The 24,399-nt window shown below is 33.4% G+C and overlaps 1 protein-coding gene across 2 annotated transcripts; it reads right to left on the bottom strand.

Annotated features, from left to right (window-relative positions):
• LOC109843957 (probable galacturonosyltransferase 7) lies at positions 587-24,014 on the bottom strand. Of its 2 annotated transcripts, none has more exons than XM_020412954.1 (9): positions 23,625-24,014; positions 23,502-23,530; positions 23,346-23,399; positions 20,985-21,129; positions 20,821-20,882; positions 20,213-20,508; positions 7,124-7,478; positions 6,494-7,039; positions 587-1,386 (listed from the first exon to the last, which is right to left on the bottom strand). In XM_020412954.1, the coding sequence occupies exons 1-9, from the start codon at positions 23,770-23,772 to the stop codon at positions 1,105-1,107; spliced, it is 1,917 nt and encodes a 638-aa protein (XP_020268543.1). In that variant the 5' UTR covers positions 23,773-24,014; the 3' UTR covers positions 587-1,104. The 2 variants fall into 2 exon arrangements, with proteins under 2 accessions (XP_020268543.1, XP_020268544.1); XM_020412955.1 differs by having other exon boundaries at positions 23,355-23,399.

Raw genomic sequence — 24,399 nt, 5'->3', positions numbered from 1 at the left:
TTTTCTTTGATTTACGGACCTATTATAGAAATAACATCAGTCCTGTCAAAAAAAATCCATATGTATTATCAGTTACAATTTGGAATATGTATCATGTCACCGACACACTAACCAAATTACCGGAGTGGTACATCAGCATACATTCCTTAGACAAACACATACGTAACACAATGAACCCTGAATCAAAGTTTTCATCAGATATTCAAATTACAAATTTATACATCTTGATAATAAAGGAATAAATTTAGATGTCATATAAAAACCATCAAAAATCGAATTCTTCGATAAAACAGATTAACACTTCAACGAAATAATCCACATTTTATGTAAATGCGAAACAAAGTCAATCACAAATACATTTTAGCGTTTGAGAAACTTTGAATTAAATTTCAAATTGAACGTTACTTCGAAGATTATAAACCAATGTAAATATTAACACCTAAATATTTAATTCTATTCAATTCCGCCAAGATTCCGCTCAATTCGATTCCACCAGGTGAAAGGTAATCTCATCTCAACTGATGAAAGAAAACAAAGAAAGAAGAAGAGATCATAATAACAAAAAGGATAAAACTATCTGCACAAATTGACCTCTCAAATTGTCACCATTCTTATAAGACTATACAATTGACCTCTCAAATCACCATAACCACCTTGCAAATTTCTAGTGGTATTTAAAGTTCACCATTTAATAACAAAATTGAGAAAATAAAAAAATTAGTGTACCCTTGCCATTGTTAACAAAATAATAAAGGACACAAGAAAAAGGTCAAAAAGAATAAACAAATAAATAATCGACCTATATCAATCTGAGACTGTGAGACACCAATTCAAATTTGAAGTGCCAACCTTCACGTTTCTTGCAACGCAAATTTACATAATTATCTTCGGAGGTCTCTTGCACAACTCCAAACATCTGATTGAATCAAAATGAAGTGCCACCTCCTTTTCACGATGAAAAAATTTTAGGGTTCTGCAGCTTTTTTCGTAATTCCTCTGAGCTCTCTTTCTCATCCAATTCTTCAGCTATTTTCCTGCCCATTGTATGATGTATCTCTGCTTGCGCATAAAATTTATCTTTTCACAAAACTTCAGCGACAGAACTTAGGGATTGACATTACATTCATCCATATAATGCTCATTTTCTGTAAGGTATTTCTTCCAGTGCCATTTGTATTTTGGTATACCTAACTCCATCCATGGTTTCATATTACCATTATAATGCAATACCATAGCTTCATGCAAAGCAGAACTACTAACTCCATAATTGTGACCAAGCCCTGATAGAACCCAGGATTCATCAATGGGATGGATTAGATTTTGAAATACAAGTAAGCTTGCTGGAAGTACTGCACTTCTCCATGATGATTCTGTCATGCTCTGCAACTGCCAGAGAATAGCTATTAAACTTTATAATGTAAACAATAAAAAAAAATGTTAGAAATGTGACGAAGTGCAGATTCAACTTGGATCACACTTTCTCATTAAACAGGTAGTTAATGAGTTATAGGCATGGGATAGTATATTAAGAATTTTTTATAATGGTTCTAAGCTCATGAGTTCATAACTAAGTTACCCTAACACTCAATGTTTAAAAGAGCGAAAGCGCAAAGCGAAGCGCTAAACCCTTTGATGAAGCGAGACGTAAGCTTCAAAGTGTGAGGTGTAAGTTTCACGAGTTCAGGTATTTTAATTTTAAATTTATAAAAATTATGAACATATAATATATACTGGTGTAATAATTTACAAATATATACATTCATGTCCAGATTAATAAATAAGAGTAAAACATGTGAAGTATAGAAATGTAGAAATGAATCACAATAAACTACGCTACATACATAACATATATATTTTATTTACACCCACATGTTCATATTGAAAATACATAGGGGCATTTTAATGTTAGTCTAATATCCTCTTATATCTTTTTGTCCTGCCTAATGCATGCACTTCAAAAGAAAAGCGCTTTATGAAGTGCGAAGCGCACGCTTCGATTATGCTTTAAGCGATGAGGCGTAGGCTTCAATGGATAAATAGTTTCACTCTTGAGTTTCAAAGCGTTTTGCCCTATAAAGTTTTTAAGCGAGTTTCAAAAAAGCTTTTTCAAACATTGCTGACACCTCATATGGGCTCCTCTAACTGTGTCCGACACTTCTTGTATGTGTATCCGACTCGACAGTCCTTGAATATATGCATATATTTATTTAGACATGTATTCAATTATATAATCCATGTTCTAGTTTAAAACATTCATCACGCACCTCTTGGACATAATCTTACACTAACGTCCACTTTTTGCAATTCGACACGACTCAAGTTCATTTCGGTCAAGTACCAGTTTAGAAGTTTGGTTTTAAAAGATTGTTTAGTTATCTGGTCCAAAAACGAGTGATTTTCCAATTTATAATATACTTAACAAAAGAAGATTAAGTTCTCATTGTATGTGAATGAAAAACAATATCAATCTCATATAAATTATTTTATATATATATATATATATATATATATACTATAACTGTATCGATACATGCAACCCTACCCGTGCAACAGAGGTTCAGAACATCCCAGAGTATATTTTCTTAAGATTAACCAAAGATCGAAGTATATTCATAAGTAATTTCTCTAAAAATAAAATATATTAGCCATTATCCTATAAGTGAGAGATACTAAATCAACAAAGAAATTTGGTTGCTAAGACAACAAGCTTCTAAAGTTGGATAATAATGGTGTCAATTCTGGCCTAAACCTAACAACCCACCCAGATCCGCCCAATACAAGACCCATCCAAACCCACTCATTTAACTAAATGGGTGCTAAATGGGTGGGTAATGTTCCTGTAAAGAAAAATAGATTAGATGGGCGGGTCTATGCCCGGCCATGACCCACACAAACTAACCCAACTCAAAAATTCTCAAAAATCTCAACTCTCTCTCTCTACCCTAATCCAAACCCCTAGTTTTCTCTATCTCACGATTACTGTTGCCTTTTTTCCCGATCCAAATCTAAATCCTACCAAACCGTAATTTTCTCTTTGGTGATCCTCCTCAAACCTAACTTTATCAATCTCTTTGATGCTATGGATGGATTTGTATCTAAAATCCTACAGATTCATCTTTGACCTTGCCCTCGACGTCGATTTCCTTAGATGGGCAGCTTATGCCTGCCCATAACCCAACGTAAAAATCTCATCTCTCTCTCTCACATAATTATAATCCAAAACCCTAGTCCTTTCTATCTCGCAATCACTACCGTTTTTCTTCTCGATCCACATCTAGATCCTACCGAGCTCCAATTTATCTCTTTGGCAATCCTCCTCAATCCCGACTCCATCGATTTCTCTAGCAATCTCTCCAACGCTTTGTATGGAGCTATTACTAAATCCCTAGAGATTCATCTCTAACCTCACCTTCGTCATCGATTTTGTTAGATAGGCAGGCATGTGCACGCCATGACACAACAGGCCCGCTCATGACCTAACTATAAACTAAACCAACTTAAAATTCCCCAAATTTTTAAGCTCTCGTTCATGTGATTCTAATACAAAAACCCTAGTTTTCTCTATATCACGATCATTGTTGTCTTTCTTCACGATCCAAATGTAGATCCTACCGATGATCCTCCTCAAACCCAACTCCATTGATCTCTTCGACGCTTTGGATGGAGCTACTGTTGAAACCCTAACAAATTCATCTCTCTGACCTCGTCCTCGACATCGATTTCCCTAATCGGAGGGTATAAACCCTAACCTTTATTTCTAAGTTCACAATTATTTTTATGAACGACAATTTTGTTTGATGTAACAAGAATAAGATCTTATGTATTATAGTAGTTGATCTGTGGATACTATGGAATGATATTGTTAGCCATGATTAGGTTTTTGCTTTTATTCAGCAACGTCACATCTTGGAAAATGCCACTGGATTCTTCAAAAGTATTATTATTGAATTTGTGTATTGCTCAGACTATTATTATTGAATGAATCATTAAGGAGCTTAAGTTATAAAAAGTTTAATCATTAAAAAATATTCTACTTATGTTGTTTCTTGATGTCTTATGAAGATAATCATTCCTCAATGTTATGTTTGGATAGCTTGTTTGTCTTGCCCAAATGGAGCAATAGAGGCTTATATTGTTCTGATTAATAATGATCAAACTTTTCTATTTTTATTAAGATGCTTACTAAATGTTTGTCTTCCATAAGTATCTTTGTCAAAGTACATTTTGAATGACTCTACACATTAATAATGACAAGACTTTTAATTCCAATTGCATAGTGTGAGTAATTTGGTTTATATTAGCTTGTCATGCAAATGTTTGTAAATTTTAGCTCTAAGTAAATACATCTGGTTGCATGACTCCACACATTAACTCCTGCATAATTTTGATGATTTGGGCTTTTTTTAAGTAGTAATGTAACATATACGAAACTTGTCTCATTTAATTCCAATTTTTTATTTGATATTAAATAGTTATTTTTCTTGCTTTAGTTATTATCTTGGAATGAATTTATCTGATCTTGGTAAGTGTGTTTTGAATGCAGATTTAGTTATTACCTTTGTTTAGATAGTTTGAGCAGTGGCAACATGTTAAATTTATTATTATGATGATCTTTCCCAAAAGATCATTCCTAGTTTATTATTCTTTGGTCTATCACTTATGAGACTTAAACCTATATTTACATTATAACTCACACTAATTTTCTCTGTTGAGTTATAAAATTCATATTTTTGTTTCACATTATTTACCACACCTTTGGTATTTGATAATTTCTAGCTAATATTGGTGATATTGTAGCATTGGTGCAAATGTATTCTCCTTATGTGCTTTTCGCAATCATGACAACTTTGAGAAGACTCTTTTCTCCTTCTCATTGCTCAATCTCTACTGCTCGTGCTCAGAAAAAGAGGTTTTGATTGACCAATGAGGGTTTGATTGACCAATCACCATTTATTTCCTCGATAGTGTTTATCCTGTAAGTTTGATGTCTTCACGTATCTTTGGAAGTTTAATTTTCTTCAGGAATCATTGAGATGTTCATAGTATGCTTTGTCTGTGCTTTTGGATTTCATGTTGCCTTCATGTTTTTTGTGTTGTTGGTCATTGTATCATGTTATAAGAAAATAGTTTAATATTGGATTAGGCGGCTACCAAATGGAAGAATTTAGATGTAATCTAATATGAAATTTTTGTTGATAATCAAACTCAAAGGTTTGAATCCTCTTTCTATTAATTTTCTATCATGGGTGTCATTTATTTCTGGTCTTGTTCCGTTGCAATTTGAGCTTGTTTGGGTATTGAATTTTTTTTCATGTGACAAGTGTATGATTGCTTCAAAAGCAACCTGGTGTTGTTTATTTCTGGCCTTGCACCTTTGTAGATGAGCTAGTTCATGAAAAAAAATTATCGTGATAAGTGTATGATTTCTTCATATTGCGGTTTGCCATTTGAGCTAGTTCATGAAAATATTTCTTGTAATAAGTGTATGATTCCTTGAAATGTTACTTCAGTGACAGTATTTATAGTATTTTATCTTAAAGATGTTATGATTGTATATGGCGATATGAAAGTCTTTATATATGTATATGTATATGTATATGAGAACTTGAGAGCACATTCTATTGGCACCAATCTGCTCTTTGATAAAATTGCATCTTAGGGTGGATTTCTCGTTGTTCTTTGGACTTATTTAAATTCTACATGGGAATATTTGCTCTATTTGAAACTTTGGAAATAGCCACCTCAAAGTTTACAAACAGCCCCCTGAAACTTTGCAAAACAGCCCACTTGAAAAAAAAGGTTTGTAGAAAGCCCCCTGAAAGTATGCAGAAAGCCCCCAAAACTTTGCAAGTAGGCCCCCAAAACTTTGCAAATAGACCCCTAAAAGTTTTATATATACAAAAGTATGGTAATTAAATGGGATATTGGACCACCCATTTAATAAATGGGTGGATGAGGGGTTACCCATTTAGCAAATCTCGATGGGTCATAAACAGGCATAAATGTGTCCACTCATTTATGACCCACCCAAAACCACCCATTTGACATCCCTATTGGATGGGGACTATAGGGTAAATGATTATTCGTAATTCTGCTCAGATGATTAAATAAGTACATGTTGCTAAAAAAGGCAGGTTAATTGACTTCCAAGAAAAAAAAGTAATGAAAGGAATGAATGGGAAGGCTGGTAAAATTGTGTACAGAAAAGGTTACAAAATGCTACTTAAAAGTTAAAAATGGTTGCAAAATTAAAAAGGGAATGAACAAGTGTAGCCTGAGGAGGTTGATTACGCTTGAAGTGCCAAGATTAGGCCATGTTGTTTTTTAATGCTGCCAACTTTTTCGGACAAGAATGATTTTAGTCTCTAATTATTTACCAAAGAACTTGAGGGGTCAGTTCCTCAGACAGAATCCATTTTTTCTGGTGTGTGGAAAGATGTACTTGTTTATAAATTAAAAAGAAAGAAATCATTCACGTAAATATACTACTAACCTTATGGTTGACCTGCTGGTAGATTCCTGTAACATTGTGCTGCCTCCAAGTTTCCAAATCAACTATACTCAATCCAGACATCCAGGCACAAGAATCAGCATTATAATTGTTTTTACCCAAATAAGTTTTCAGCTGCCACAGTCTCACCCCACAGAATTCAACAGCACCAATGACTTTACCTCGCAAATCAAGGCTCCACAAAGATGACAAATCTTGCTGAACAACCACATCATCATCCAAAACCACTACTTTCTTCAGATTCTTAAATATGTCAGAAAGAAGAAAGTGTGAGTGGCCAAAGACAGATATGTATTCTGTTCTTATCTGCTCAGAAGATTGTTGCTCAGTGTTGTGAATGGAAACACGGAATTCCTCTGGTAGTGTCATTTGAGCTCCTGTATTATATGGGTCATTGGTATTGTAAAGTTCATCAAAGTTAAGGACATTAACGGTTGCTTTACTATAAGAATTTCTGGAAAACCAGAGTTTCATAGCATAGTAGTTCTCCACATCAGTTAGCAGATGGAAAACCAACTTTTCAGTTTCCTGAAATATACATGGAATGAGGCATCAGTACACAAAAGACATAATGTAGTGAATACAAGAAAAGCACTAAATAGAACATAATACCTCTGAACTCATCACTGTTGAATTAATGGTAACACTAGATGCTAATAGGTTCCTGGAGAAGATAACATAGTGCCTGAAATTTGGGCTGTGAAATTTTTCGCCATCAAAGTCAGGATCCACTGATTGAGATCTGAAATATTCTACTGTCAACCTCATGGACAAGCAATGGATACTTTTGGGAATGGTCTGTACACCAAGTTGATACAAGAAGGCACTCTGTTTCATATGGAAATGAGATTCATCCTCAGTGAGATCAAGAAGCTGCCTAAGTTTCTTGTCAATGTTACTGCAATCAACAGTGCATGACTTAGCTCTAGCAATTGCCTGATCCATCTTCTCGATCTTTCTCATGACACTGACAGGAAGTTGACAGGGAGTTAATATTTCTTCATAAACAAACTCATAAAATAAATAATTATCCTCCACAAAAGATCTTAAGGATAGCAGTGACAAAAATAGATTAAAGCCTGTAAACCATGCACAATGCCTCTTCTTTTCGACACTGCACACAGGGGAAGTGGGTGCAAATACCCCTTCAGAGAGATATATTAAAACTACTCAAAAGAGAATTAATCATCAGAACTACATATAAAGGAGAGCAGTGAAGAGATGTACAAGCCTCGAGAGATCATGTGCATATCCATATCTAACAAGATTAGTGTTCTAATAACCTTTAAAGACCACAAAAGGGAAGTAGGTTTGAACTTTTTGTTTCCCCTTATAAGAAGCAGAGAATAGAGTCTCTCAAACATTTCTTGCCATTTACTTTTCGCGTTTTGATTATGTTTACGCTTTTTCTTCATCCTATATTTCCATAAAAATAATGCAACAAAAACCCTTATTATTCAAATAAGGTAATAATTTTGGCCGAGAGTCCATTTAGGCTTATTTATCAATTATCATATACTCTGATCTTTCTCCTGAAAGGTCCATTTAGGCTTATTTATCATATATTCTGATCTTCTCCTGAAATGTCACAAGTACTAGGCATCCCTATGCCGGTGCTGCTACACCAGCTTTAATGATATCTCTAGCTATTACAGCACCTTCTACTTTATGTTTTTATATACATGTACGGACAATTTAATAATTTTAATTTTCTAGTTAATGGCCACGGAAAGAAGAAACATTACAGATCTACAAAACAGAATAAAAGTATCAAGTTTTAGTTAGAAAAATCGAGATTAAATAAAAATAAACAAACTCGGTAACTGCTTATCTACCCGTGGTACCCTGGGAAATGTTCAACAAATAAAGGATTCCTAGTAGGTTTTCTATTGAGCAAGGTTTTAAATATCGGTTATCACGGATTTATCGGAGGGTCAAAATCCATATCGGATAGCGGATATCGGGGATAAGTAGTACTTATCCGAGTGATATTACCAGATAGTGTATACACATATTATAATATCCTAAAATATAATCTAACCATACTTAATGAAATATAAACGTACCAAAATGTAAATAATCATGTTTAGGATCACTAACCAATGGTAGAAACTTGCTTCTTGATTGCACGATGAAACCATTTGAGTGCATAGTTAGTAAAAATAGAATAACATACAAGCAAGATAACATAAAGAATGAAGAATCATTAACATAATTATTGTGTAATCACGAGATTATACACTAACTTACTAAGTTGAGATTTAATAGCTATGAGCCATGTCAATATTCATAAACAAACATAAGATAGTCACCAAACAACCAAGTTTCAAAAGCAACAAATACTTTATAATTCTTAAACATCCAAAGAGCAAACTCAAACCCAAACCAAAGGCCAATAATTTCGATATTTTGAGCCGACAATCTCGACCGATAACTCACTTTATGGCCGCATTATCGCCGATAAACATCCAAAAAAGATAACCAGTTTAAAATCAAAACTTATCATAACGAAAGGCCCCCGAAACCAATAAATTGCCGATAATATCGGTTTATTGGCCGATATTTAAAACACTACTTGACTTACTAGTTCTGAGAGTAGGAATAGGGATATCTGATATATCTGGAATTCTGATCTTTTGGACGCAATACATAAGTTTGACTTTCAATCAATATGTCGGCAAGATTAATGACAAGTATAGATATATAAAAGATATAGAAACAGAATAGGAATTTTATCTTGCTCGAACTTAAGGTTTTTATTTCTCATGAAATTCATGAAATTAGGCTGGCTTTGCTATGACGGGGAAGAACACTTCTTCTATCTAAATATTGGTTTGACCATGAATGTCAGACGCTTGTTTTCACACTCAGACTTTTGCGCCCCTTATTTTCCTAAATTATGCAAAGTGCTAGCATATTATACCCTTTTTTATTATGATTGATAATTTCCAATTGCTCTCTAAGCAAAAGAAAAGCTCAAATATTCTTTAAGATAAAAATGCCTGCTCATAGAAGACAATTAAAATATATTAATATGTACTTGTTGACAAATAAATACTTGCACATCTGTGAATTCATGTATGGACTTTGAGGGTTCCTATTACAGGCATTCTCTTTCCATGTTAAAGAGAAACCACATGTACATGTCGACAAATGTTACAGGGTCTTCTAGTATGATATTATAACAGGAAATGTTGACTGTGTAAAAAAGGGACTCCTGCTTTTTGGTTCATAAATCTTCTAGCAGTACTTTAAACATGGCGTTTAATGTAATCTTTTGGCTTATCTATGCCTCAAATGGGAATTATTCCCCTATAGAAACATATCATCTTATCTGTTGGTCGTATATACAAAGTCAAAGTTATGCTTCAAGATTCTTTCAGAGACTAATGTGTAGCCCTCATAGATAATTAATATGCTAAATATAGGAAAAAATTCAATTTGAGAATAATTTCAACTCCTGCTATGGTATGGCCAAGCCGTGACACGAGATTTATGTCTATGGCCACAAAATTGGGTATGAAGATAAAAAATCCAGTTAATAGACAAGAGTCGGGGCTTTCAGAATAAGACATGAAGGTGAAGTATGAAACATGACACAGATACATGATACTTAATCACAGAAAAACTTAGAGAAATGTGTATGCACATACATGTTGTGTATACACTACTCTTTATAAGCCTAAGTCAAAATTACAACAAACTCTTCAAGCTAATTTAGAAGTATTTGGCAAAACCACAAGAAATGATTAGTCTAGAGAAAGAATTGTATGACCTTGAAATATATAGAAACATTTTATTGGACGTAACTCTAACGTAATTTTTTTTTAAACTCAGACTATAAACTTATCTTCTCGTTGGCACATTAGTACCTCCGAAGTCTGACATGTGATAATGTTCACAATTCATCATTGTACTTTACCTAAATATACTTCTTAACTCACAAGGGCAGAGATCATACATTATACTGTATACTACAGATAAAAGGAAATGAACAGTTCTTAGCTATAGTAAACCTTTTGTATATTATTACATTGCTTTGCCAAATTTTCTTAAACCTTATCCCCTCAATTGGTTAGAGTGTCTAGCTGCAAAGTATTGGCTAGCATAAGTTACAAGGTTCAATTCCCGCCTTCATCGCACATATTTTTTTCATACTCTTTAAAAACACGAGTTCGGGAAAATCTTTCTATGATCAATATTACCCTTCTCTATTTTAAATATTTCATTTATATCTTAATCTATCTTAATCATAATTATATCCTATCCTAATCCTATGTGAACTATCTATAACTTAAAAATTTTAAAAAAAATATTAATAAAATATATAAAACATCTTTATAGTATTAGTTTGTTAAGATAAATAAATTATACGTAGCTAACGTACTATAATATATAAAGTATTGTAAAAAACCTAGATTGTTTAAAATTTACACAAAATACCCCAAAAAGTTTAAAATTATTAAAACTATCACGACGTCTAAAAACTTAAAACAACAAACATGAAATTAAGAAATTAACAGCAGTTTGTGAAGAATTTAAAATTTACGGTTAACATCTCAATATCTTAAAATTATAGAAACACCCTCAAAAGTTCAAATTACAAACAAGCACCGAAAATTCTAAACTTTCAAAACTTACAAACAACATAGATGAATTCAAGGGATTACTATAATGCACTTGAAAATTTCAGACATTTCAAAACTTAAAACAACAAACATGAAATTAAGAAATTAACAGTAGCCTTTGAAGAATTTAAAATTTTTGATTAACACTCTCAATGTCCTAAAAATTATAGAAACACCCTCAAAAGTTTAAATTATAAAAAACAATCCTAAAATTTTAAAAAAATTTAAATTTACAAACAACAAAAGATGAATTCAAGAGATTACCCTCATGCACCTACAAATTTTAAATTTACCGAAATTAACCTCAAAGTTACAAAAGTTGTAGAAAAAACTATTTCAAAATTTAAAAATTGTAAAAAAGCTCTAAATTTTTAAAATTTATAACCAGTGCACATCAAATCTAAAAACTATTGGTAGACCGTTGAAATTTAAATTTTTTAAAAATTAATCTATAATTTTAATAATTACAAAAAATAGCCTCAAAAGTTCAGAGTTGTAAGAAATATCATGACATTTAAAAATTACCACCGACACGTGAAATATTAAAATTACAACTACCAAACTTAAAAGTATTTTTTTAAATGATCCCAAAGTTTAAAAATTACAAATCACATCCTCAAAGTTCAAAACCACAAAAAAAGACTAAAATTTTAAAACTTGGCAAAGAAAAGTGTAACTGTTAGGTATTCTTTCATTAGTATATATAAAGAGAGAGAGAGTAAAACTCCTATCAACTTAAGTTGATGTCCACCAAACTTCAAATATCCAGTTAAGGAATAAAAATTAAATATTATAGCTTAAAAATTATCGTCACCATATAAATTAAAGCAACTACATAAAATTTTACTAATAAGTTGGAGCAATAAAACCCATTAGTAACATTAATTGATAGATGTTTAAATCCATAAAAATTATAAAAGACTATAATATAATAGCTCAGCATTAATTGATTTTAATTTAGACACATTAATCTCTGATGTTAATAATATTTATAGGATAAAAGAATACAATGAATTACGTATGGAGAAACTATCAGAATGTTCAGAGATATCCTTCAAAAAAATCAAGTTATTTTCATTGTAAATGGGAAAGTGACGGAAATAAATCTAAAATTCAGAAAACGTCCATGAATCATTTGAATTGGTATTGACATAAGGCATGTCTATTAAAGAAGCATCAACTGAGTTATATTGAAGAATAATTTAATAATTTTATCCTAATCAAAGAAGAATTATGCATGAAAGATATAAAAAAAATTAGTAAGCATTCATAAATTTATACTTTGTTCTTCAAATACTATAGAAATTAAATATTAATATTATAATCTAAGGCAAATTGTTAATAAAAATATAGGTATTTAGTTTAGATCTTTGTGAAAAATGATAGGGATAGAACAAATGTAATATTATTAACATAACAGAAACTCTTATTAGATGCACATCAGAAGAATTAATTATAGAAAAAAAAGTAGCTCCTAATCTTATTTAAGTAATAAATTAGGAACACAAAGAATTTCATATATATAAAATAAATATTTATTCTCATTGAAATAAAAAAACTTAAATTATGTATTTCAAGAAATTTGTGTTGAGCATCGGAAATACATTTAACTTCTTTGTGAAGTTAAACGGCATGATAAAAGATTAACGAGCCCAAGAAAGATAACAGCACAAAAAATACAACTCTAGTCTGATGTTACAATCGATTAGATGATGAAGACACTACTCTAGAATTACCCGAAAAAAAGATAAAGGTGATGAATGATTGATCTTAGCTAAATAAAAAAATAAAACAGAATGAATAAAAGATAATATTTTCTGAATATTTTACAGAATAGTTTAATTATTTTGATGGAATTTAGGAATCTTTAGAAAGGAGTTTCATAAGGTTTTTTCAGTATTTTTATAAGCTCATGCAAATGCTTTTATCATATGAAAGTATATTAGAGTTAGCATTAATCTTTAATTCATAATTTTTTTTATATAGTCTATCAATGATTAGGAACAAACTTTATATTCTCTTTTGTATCATTTCAGCATACTTTTAACTAATTATTTTGCCTTATTAGTTTTAAATATTCACATTCCTTGTATAACACTGTTTTAATATTTTTTACTTTTGCAACACTATACTTTCTCAAATAAAACTTGGGTTTATGTCAGTCCAAATAATATGAAAATTCAAATTAGCTTCATATTATATTTGTTTTCTATCAATTCAAATACCAACATGAAATTTTAAATTAGGTATAGCTCATTTAAACAAACATCAAAGAAATTAAATAATCGCAATGTTAAAGTTTAGACACAAAAGTCAACACAAACTATTAAAATGGAACTGAGGAACAAATTTTAGGTAGGAAATAAGCCAAAAATAATTAATCATGGTATCTAACTACATGCATTGCACGTGTATAAAACCTAGTGTAATAAAAAATCCGGGACTTGTGCAGACCACATATCTATTACTATTATTAAAAGAAAGCTTGCCTTTATGTCCAACTTTTTGGTATTATACCGTTAAGTGTCACAGTTTTCTAAAAAATCCACCAATGTCCCATAACTTACAACTCTTAAACGTCATATGACTCATATCTTAAAATTCCTTGTTTATTGTGAAAGGGACAATATTGGAAATTTTGAATAAATTGAAGAATAATAAATCAGTAACAATTGTTATTCGCACGATTCAAATGGCAAACGGTGCCTCTACCAATGTTACATTAAACGTTGGGCGCTTCTAGGCGTCAGACTTGGTGCCCAGCGCTTAGTCGCCTAGGCGGATGCCTAAGCGGTTTCTAGGCATTTTTTTCTTTCTTCATTTAAGTGGTGGTCGATGAGGTTTTGCTGAAGGTCGGAGGAGATAGTGAAGGTGTTCATATTTGGAGGTTAATGGAGTTTGGAGGATGTGTAGATTACGACACATAAAATCACAATCAATGCCTACAGGGTGCAATCCACGTAAGCAGACAATGCTCCCCTAAACGCTCGTAAAATCTATGTGGACAGTCAAAATACCGCCTAGACGCTAGGCGCTAGTTAGGCGGTCTAGATATCGCCTAGGCTTAGGCGTACGCCTAAGCGGACTAGGCGGATGTTTTTTAAAATAGTGGCCCTCTACACATCCACAATCATTGACACGACAGTTACTAACCATATGAGCGAGTTCCACTAGCATACTCTGTACATAATCAAACCATGCAAGCAACTGTCCACATCCGATCATCAAATTTGAGAAACTTGAAAACAAATATAAAAGAAATTTTAAAAAATTAGAAAGGCAAATTAATTTGAAGAAGCAAGCAAGAAGAACGTCATGGCATCTGTCAAAGAAGCAGCAGCCACCGTAAGCTACATAGAAACCGACGGCGAAGACCAGTATTGAAGAAATGATTATTTCTCGAGTAGAGCTTTTTTTTTACCTCTTTTAATTTTTACTTATAAATTGCAAAAGAATGTTGCTTTTGCGATAGATCGTTTTTTGTGAAATTATACTTTTTAAACAATCTCTTTTAATAATGGATCACCTACTTTATTTGACATATTAAGGTAGTCTAGATATTCTGATCAGTCAAGACATTTTTTAATCCAATCTTATGCATCACTTTGATTCAAGGGACGCTTAGAAAATAAAACAAGATCTAAGAAAGTATTAATTTATCTTGACAAGTCAACCCCATGTTTAGTCTCATGCACGCATCGAGTGCACCAGAATATTAGTTTTTAGAAATTAAATAAAGGGTGTTTTTTAATATAAACATAACTTGTAAACTAATTTATTTTAAAGCCCACGAGCTTGAAAAATGTCTTTTTAGGACCAAATTACTAAATGAGCTTTAATAAAACAATTATAATAATAAAATGATGTATAGTTTTTTTTCTTTGCCTATAAATTCAAATGTTTACCCTCATTAATTTTTAAAGTAGCTCTTTTTCTAGTCTTACTCCCATTTATTTTTAATCTGCCTGCATCCAAATCGCTCTTTGACCCAAAATACTTCACCTAAGGTTTTACCCTAGTTTTTAAAACATATCTACTTTAAACAAGGTTTCAAACTTTTATCCTCATTTACTTTTGAACACTCACTTCCAAAGTCACTCCTAGATCAAAATACTTACCAAATTATTTTTAAATTCAGTTTGTATTCTAGCAACTTATTATATGTAGTGAGATGTGAATTTTTAAACTAAACATTTAAACCATTTTTTTATTTTTTTTTATTTATTTTTTCACAATAATGACGTGGCATCACTGATTGTGGATGATTTTTTATTTATAAATCCGAAGGCTTGCGTCCATTTATTTTTAAACTCACACACTTCCAAAAAGGATTTTCCTCCTATAAACCCAAAGTTTTACCTTCATCTATCTTTAAAACCTCATCTTTCCATAATCATTTTTCTTTTGGAAATACTCCTCTAATTAATTCTTAATTCACTTTGTACTTCAACATTTTAGTATGCAACATAAAGGTTGGGAATGTGGAACGCTATAGCAAACCACGATCCTGGTTCCCCAATTCGCGGTGGGACATGACCCAATTTACCAACTCCATCAACCTGATTGGAATTCAAGCAGTTAATTTTTTTTTTTTAAGTAAAGTATGCATACGTTAATTGCAATATGACTCTCAAGTTTCTTTAACCATTACTGATACAACTAGCATATTTGTTTATTTTGACTCTTGTAAAGCCTTAACCACCAATTCCTACATTTAATAAGCGAACCTAAAACATACCATGTTCCCTAGATTACCGTACAAGCCTACCCCCTTGTACTCGGTTCCTACTGAGTGGCGTACCCTGATCCTGTACCCGTCCCACGCAAGGAACGAACTGGGTTCCATACAAATATAGTATACAGTGTAAATTACTCTAATGTAATACAATTTTCTATACATTAGTTTTCCTATATTGTTATGCATTCGATGTATATTTTGAATCAAATACTTAAGGCTTCGTTTGGATATCATGGTATTCTACTTGTTTCCATTATGTTTTTGCCAAAAATAAAAAACATGTGTTTGGAAACCATGGTGTTTTTTGAGCTAAATCATCATCAATCAAACCAAAAACACAACACTTATTTCAAAACACCTTTTAGGTGTTTTGGTTTTGAGTTTGAGAAGGTGTTAATATAATATCTAACATAATATATTAAATGTAATTAATATAGAGGTATTATCAACATGCTTATTATATTATACTATACTATATTGTATTATAGTTATTTTCTTTTTCTTTTTCTTTTTTTCCTTTTTCTTTTGAACTGGCTGCTTACTGTTTATGCTACAGTAAAAGTATTGTTGTTGCTACAGTAACAATCGGTGAGTCACTAAGATTTGGTTGATTATTAGATATTTGTTACCATATTGTTCATTTAACATTGTTTTGAGACTCATGAATATTGTTGCTACTAGCCGTCATAGCCGATTTTCCTTTTGTAACATGTAAATAGCAAATTAGCAATGTAATTGTTAGTGATGTAATTGTTAGTGATGCAATACACTAATATGATTATGTATAATTTGTGTGATTATGAAATAATGAAAATTAAAGTAGAAATGTGATTCCCCAAGTCTATGTACTTACGTAGCATAGTTGTTAATTTACGTAGCATAGTTGTTAATTTATGTGTTTTTGTGTAGGTAATTAGGTATGTTTTCATCGACCGATAGTGGGAGAAGACAGAATCCTACGTGGAAATACATTTCACTTGTGGACGAAGGAAATGCCAACAAGCACAAATGCATCTTTTGTAATAAGATTACAAATGGCAGTATATCAAGACAAAATGAGCATCTTATTGGGACAAAGAGGAAACGCAAAAATATTTTCCTTTGTCAAAAAGCCCCTCCCGATGTAGTTGAAGAGCTAAAGGAGTATGAAGAAAGGAAAGAGAGTATGGAAAGACACTTTCATTCATGAATCAAGCTCTAGAAGACAACAGGCTATGGATGATTACCTTCCGGAGCTTGGAGATGAAAATATGGTAGAGATCGATAAAGATGAGGAGCTTGAAGAGGAACAACTACAAGCAACTAGAGACAAGGGGAATGGTCCATTGGCCTTTATTCACAGATCATCTTCCATAATAGCAAGAGGAAGGGGAAGTTTGGGCTTGAATAGAGTGGGATCTTCAACAAAGAGGAAGGGACCGATGGATGCATTTCTCACCTTTGAACCAGTAAGGTCGCTAAGGATGATAGAAGACGTAAGTTGAGGCAAACATATATTGATGAAAGCCTCAACAAAGATGCTATAGCTAAAGTGCACAAAGACATTGCTCGTTGGTAGTGTCAAGCTAGCATTCCCTTTAATGCAGCACGACTTTGGTCATTCAGAATTATGTTAAAATCCGTGGGAAATTTTGGGCCTAACTTGCCTTCTTTCTGGAACAATACTGTTTGTATTATTAAGCTCACAGCTTCTCTAGTCCGTATTTTGAAGCTTGTTGACAGTGAGAAGAGGCCTGCTATGGGTTATACTTATGAGGCCTTGAATATATCGAATAAGGCTATTGTAAGAGCCTTTAATGATGATGCAACAAAATATGCACTTGTTTTGAGATCATTGATAAGAGGGGGCGAGATCAGCTTCATCAGCCTTTGTACGCTACAGAATATTACCTTAATCCTGTATTTTTCTATAATCACCCTAATATACAAGGGAATGATGAGGTTATGAAAGGCCTTTATCAAGTCATTGAGAAGATGGTGCCCATTAATGAGTAAAGCAAGGTTGACAAACAGCTAGAGATATACAGAAATACCGTGGGTCTTTTTGGTATGGAGATAGCCAAGAGAAACTGAAAAAAGAAATCTCCAGGTAAATATCAATAATCTATTCCTCAGTTTACTATATGTTCGATAGGAAATAAAAATACACTGCTAACACTATCTAGTAATCTATATTAACAGCTGGTTGGTGGGAGTCTTACAGTGCATCAGCTCTAGAGTTACAAAAACTTGTTGTAAGAGTCCTTAGCTTGACTTGTAGCTCCTCAGATTGTGAAAGAAATTAGAGTACTTTTGAGCAAGTATGTTAAGTTTCTTTTAATATAACAAAATTAATTCATTCCTTTTAAAGATATAGTATATTGAATTAACTACTTTGTATGAACTATAGATACACAGATACACAGCAAAAAGAGGAATAAATTAAATCATAAAAGGTTGCAAGATCTTGTATACTGCAAGTATAACCAAGCTTTGAAAGAGTAATTTGATTGTAGAGATGTCATTGAACCGATCAAGTTGTCTAATATAAGATGAAAGCAACGAGTGGTTGCTGGGAAATTTGGATGAATGTGATAATGCAGAAATGACTTGGTCGAGGGCAAGGATGCCCTTACATTTGGTGTTGTAGGAGATGCAATGGGAGTTAAAGAGGATGATACTAGATATTTAAGGTCGACAAGTAGGGAGCGGGAATCTTTGAGTGGTGGTGGTTCATCATCGAGGAGGGAACCGATTTCAAAGTCAGAAGATAAAGAAGAGTTTAACGAAGAAGAGGAAACTAAGGAGGATATTCCCTTTGAAGGGGATGATGATGATGTTGAGGAGGACGATTAGAGTCATTAGACTATTATATTGCTACTTATTTACTTTGTTTCAGTAGACTACTTAATTTTCATTGATATTAATGAACTGTTCGAGTGTGTTAGTATTATGACTACGACTGTATTTATGACTTTGGTAATTTATATTATTTATTTTGAGTCATTGACATCTTTTTTATGTGAGTTTCATGACCTCAACTTTCTTTATGCATGTTTGTATATCCTGAAAAATTCTGTGTAGTACACCTCGCTTCACTCCGGCACGCGCGTCACATTGCGCATTGCGCATGTGCCCGTAAACTGATTTTACATCCCACATTGCACCTCACACATTGTTAACATTGCACTGATGTTGTGACATCATAGATGGACTTTCAACCTATAAGCCTAAAGTTTTATCCCTATTTAATTGTGTAATCATACACCTATAAAAATGGTTTTTTTTTTTGTTAATAAAACTAAAGTTCTACACCCATTTACTTTTAAACACTTCCACGTCCAAGATCACCTGTGGACACAAAATACTCAACCAAATTATTTTTAACTTTGTACTTCAGTAGTTTAAGATAAAGTGTAAATTGTTGTATTTAGTTTGTTAGAATATAAAAATATAACCCTCAATCTCTCACCACAATTTTGGAGTTTTTGTGTAATGGTTAGAGACTTTAAAATGGTATCAGAGCATCACAAGTTTAAATCTTCCGTCATCACCACAACTTTAGAGTTTTAGTGTAGTGGTAGGAACTTTAAAATGATATCAAAGCAACCCAGGTACAAATCCCAATGCTCGCAAATTTAAAGTGGATTTTCTAAAAATTAATACCGCTGCGTGAGGCTAGGTTTTGGTCCATAAAAAGGACGCTCAATCTGCGGGGACATGTTAGAATATAAATTATAGTCCTCATCCACACCTTCGGAGTTCTAAGGGAGTTTAAGATAGTTATTATTTGCTTTAGTATTTCCTAACTGCTTAGATAAACATTGTATTTTTAAATCAACTGCATCAAAAAAATTTGTTATTTTCACACAAATGCCATGGCATTGTGTGGGTCTTTTGCTCATTTATATACTACACATTCTCCATAAATGCACTTCATCAGCAACTATTTTTATAGAATCCAAATTTCAATCTATGCAATTGTAACATTTTCGAGAGGCTTCTCTAAATGATTCTCAAATATGTTTCTTCTATTAATGGTAAATAATTTCCCTTTTTAGCAAAAAGAATCGGTATCAAAGGAGTTTGCACGTGTGAGCTGTGCAAATATGTAGTAAAAGAATAAATAATGAATCCTAGAAGTGTTAAGCTGTTTCCCAGTTTTTCACGTGGTGCTCAATTCCCCAAACACAAGTGTCCCACCCATACATATAGTGTTAAACAATGATGGACAGGACACGGTACTCAGTGTGTAAGAGTCATCATCATAAAAGTAAATGTAAGATAACTAAAGAAATAAAGCAAAAGGGTAGTCAGAAACAGAGAAAGTCATTTTAGCATTACTTAGACGCTTACAGTGGTGGAAGATCAGGATCTGAAATTGCTTCACTAAGCATTTTTTCATGTTCTTGAATGTTCTGCTTCAGCTCATGTGATAACTGTTCTTGGGCTTGAAGTTTTGTGATGCTTGGATAGTAAGCTCTGGCCACAAAAAGCTGATCTTTGAGTCTCTTGATCACAGAATCTTTCATTACTTCTTTGTGTTCTATAGACCAAAGGCAATAGCTGCCAAACTCAATTTGACAAAATTTTTTTGCTTCATCAATCATTGAAACATCGAAAAGATTTTTCTTTTCATCCACGTCTTCCTTCTGAAATCAGCAAAAAGATCCTAGTTATTCCAGAAGTCTGACAAGTTATAACTCGGAATAGCTTAAAGAACCAAGTGTGTAGGATAGCATATGTCAGCAGGGCACAGGGCCTAAGCTAATTCCTTGGAAAGTATTCATCCATGCAAATCATGAAAATAACAGAAACTCTTGTTGACAATATCTAATGGATCATTCCCCTATCCAATTTCTTGCCACAGCGTCACTATAACTAGATAATCAGAAAATTTCGAAACTTAGGCTTAATTTAGTTCATAAGCAGGCGTTTGAGAAAATTTTGAAGGAAATTCTTACGTTGACGTTTGAGGCTGGAGGTGGCTCTGATAAGGTGACCTGTGTTTGCACTATTGGTGGGACTACAAGAATTAAAATATCATCAGTTCCTTTTTGGTATAAAAAAGAAAAGAATGTCAGTATCATCCTGAGACTTAGAGCTATACAGCACATGACTTGCAAACCTTGAGTGTGTGATGCGGTATCCTGTAGTCCTGTAAAAGTACCCGCTTGTTGTGAAATGGTTTGTGCACCAACAGCTGTTGGTTCACTGTAAGCTTCAAAGTGCAAGTTCACTTCTGCTTGCGTCGTCTTATTTTCAGCATTATCCTACAAGTTTGGAATGGCATAATTCAGAAAAATCAATCAATATGTAAAGACCATTCCCATCTCTGGAATCCCGAAAACAAAATAATTTCCCAACACCACGGAAATGCAAGAGCTAATGAGGTTCAATTTATGTGCTTTACGTCGTTTTATGGTAACAGAAAGAGAATTACATAATTCATTAACAGACTCAATACAATCCATTTACAAAGAAATTACTGAATGATGACAATAAATAATTCATTTCATAAAGCATCACAAGTGGAAAGCATGTAGAAAAGCTTCAAACAATAATGCATAAAAAATTTTCCGTACAAAACAAATTTTATCATATTTTAATCAGAAAAAGAAAGAAAAATAACAAAGAATGAAAAGAAGAAAAAAGGAGAAAGACAAAATCGAATTACATGCACTTAAAATCTGAAAATTTATCACCAGTAACAAAAGACTATAGCTGAGGATTATGTAATCGGATTTCCAAATGCTAACTATAGGATGATGAAACCAATGGTTATTCGTTGTCTCATACTCACATCTAGTGTAAGTGCTATCTGAAAATATATCACCAGTAACAAAAGACTATAGCTGAGGATTATGTAATCGGATTTCCAAATGCTAACTATAGGATGATGAAACCAATGGGTATTCGTTGTCTTATACTCACATCTAGTGTAAGTGCTATAGATCAACTGTCTTCATTCAAATACTATTTACTTGATGCTAAGTCTCTTTCACACAGAAGCAATGATGTAACGTTCCGTTAATTGACCATGGTCTGGGAAAAGGTATTTTGGTAAAAGGAACACTGGGATGCAGGGACAGATTTATATACATGCCTAGGGGTGCAGTTGCACCCTATAATATGTAAAACTGCATTATTAAGCCTTCTAAATTTACACTTTGCCCCCATGATTTACATATATTTGCACCCCAACTCGTACGAACTTGAATCGCATTTGAATTTTAGCCCATTTAAATTAGAATATTATTTTACAATATGATATTTTAAGTTGGATAAATAGATACTTGTCGTACATCAACCCTAGAAAGGACAAATTTTCAAAACCAACATCTTTCCACATTTAATCCCAAAAAAGACCCATTTCAACAGTATTTTCAAAAACCGACCTGGTTTCAGCCTTGGCGCTGAAACCAGGTCGGTTTTTGAAAAAAAACTTGCGAAACTTCACGGGAGTTGAACTCCCGTAAAGTTTAGCAAAGCTGCTAAATTTCACGGGAGTTCAACTCCCGTGAAGTTTCGGACTCCTTTTTACAAAAACCAACCTGGTTTCAGCGTTAAGGCTGAAACCAAGTCGGTTTTTGCAAATAACTTCAAAATGGGTCTTTTTTGGGATTAAATGTGAAAGATGTTGGTTTTGAAAATTTGTCCTCCCTAGAAATTTTTTATGGAAACGTCACTGCTAGGATGAACAAATCGTTCCAGCCAGTCACTGTTGTACAAGTAGAAAGAAAAGAAGGATAGAACTGAAGAAGAAAAGAAAAGGATCCATTATTCAATTAGATCTTAGAGACTTGACGTGTCTAATGCTGCTCATGGATTGGGAATACAAACATTACACAATTCCATCAAACTATAGGTCTAATGCGTCCATCCAGTACAAAGGCCTACACGTCTTCATCTTGTTTACAAGGTGTAAGAGCTCCCAGCAAAGTAGAAGATCTGTGCACTACTTCCACTAAATTGTACGAGGTAACAACAACAACCAATAAAGTATATCCAAAATACTAGGGATCGGCTACATGAACCCCGTTCTTTCATTCATTCCGTTATGCGTCATCTAACTCCTTTAACTTAAGTTACTTAACTATATCAACCAAGTTCTTAGGCCTACTCTAGTCTTTCCAGGTTAGTCTTATCACCCTCCCAATTATCAACAATGAACACCCAGTTTAACTGTAAAAAATGGCAACAGAAACCTGAAGGTTTTCCACAGTTTCTTTGATCCTGATCCTTCACCTAATAGTTCATTTATGGCACTAAAGCATGAACAATCCCTATCCAATAAATAAATCCCCTATTCGTCAACAAGCCTCTTGGACACGCTCACTAGTCAAACCTAAAACTAAATCAGAAAGCTACTATTTTGTACAACATTACCCAAAATAAACAAATAAAAGTAAGTAACTTTCTACATCAAATGTCACCAGGCAGGAGTCAACTCTCCAATCCAACAAAAATAGCAATAAAAAAAAATAACCTCCGGCACCTCATGATCAGCATCCTCCCGCTCAAAATTCGCTAAGCTCGCCTCCTACATGAAAACAGAAACACACACGCACACGCACACACAAATCAAATCAAATCAATCTGCGTCAAAATGCGTCGGAAACGAAAACCAAGCGAAGAATCTCACCGACGAGGGCCGATCGTCGACGAAGTAACCTGCACAGATCAAACCGTAACAAAGGATAATCAGAGATCTCGAGATCCAAAGCCAATGCGGCGTCAGATCTAGGGTTTCGAGAGGAGAGAGTACCGGAGGGGAATCGATTGGGGAGGCCGAGGAGGAAAGCGAGGGGGAGGAGGAGGGAGAAGAAGACGAGGGCGGGGACTATAATGGCGTTGCCCCTCCACCGCCGCTTCGATGGGTGAGCTGCGGACGGGTGCCCCTTCGCCGCCGGCATCTTCTTCTTCTTCTTCTTCTTCTTCTTGATCCCGCTTTAATTGTTGCTGTCGTTTTGATGACGACGACGGTGATGATCATTATTCATTATTATTCTCTCTGCGTCTGGAATCTCTGGAAGCCTTTTCGGGAGTCCCCTTCTCTCTGTAGCTCAATTCACAATTAAATCCGTTGGTGGGGGAGGGGAGAGAGAAACAAACGGAAACAAATGGAGAGAGAGCGTGTTGGTAACCGAAGGGGAGATTTGATTGACGATCGTTAGGCAATTAATTAGAGAGAGGAACCTTTTATATTGAAGAGTAAATATCACAAAACCCCTTATCTTCAGAAAATATCAGGAAACCGCCCCCTAGGTTTAGGGATTATGACAAAAGCTCTCTTTTTCAACTTTCAAATGTTTTATCAGAAAACCCTATCAAACATCAAATTTAAAGAGAGGTTTTCTGATAACCCCTGAAATTAGGGGGTTTTCTGATATTTTTGAAAGTTTAGGACGGTTCGCTGATAATTCTCCAAAGTTAAGGGGGTTTTTGTTATATTTGGACTTTATTGAAAGATCATCTTTGGCTTGGCCATTTATGTTTTAAATTGGCTAAATGTCATAAAACTCACTTTAACTTTGGATGAT

This window comes from Asparagus officinalis, chromosome 5 (genome assembly GCF_001876935.1).
Source record: "Asparagus officinalis chromosome 5, Aspof.V1, whole genome shotgun sequence".
In the NCBI taxonomy this organism is placed as follows: Eukaryota; Viridiplantae; Streptophyta; class Magnoliopsida; order Asparagales; family Asparagaceae; genus Asparagus; species Asparagus officinalis.
The sequence above is the reverse complement of the archived record's forward strand: the minus strand, read 5'-3'. Positions and strand labels throughout refer to the sequence as shown.

Excerpts from the sequence above, each read along its gene's own strand:
- LOC109843957 (XM_020412954.1), bottom strand. The coding sequence starts at position 23,772 with ATGCCGGCGGCGAAGGGGCACCCGTCCGCAGCTCACCCATCGAAGCGG. Across the intron at positions 21,130-23,345 it reads CTGATCATGAGGTGCCGGAG|GATAATGCTGAAAATAAGAC; the intron begins GTTATTTTTTTT and ends CCAAACTTGTAG. Across the intron at positions 7,479-20,212 it reads GATCCTGATCTTCCACCACT|TGTCATGAGAAAGATCGAGA; the intron begins GTAAGCGTCTAA and ends ACTTCCTGTCAG.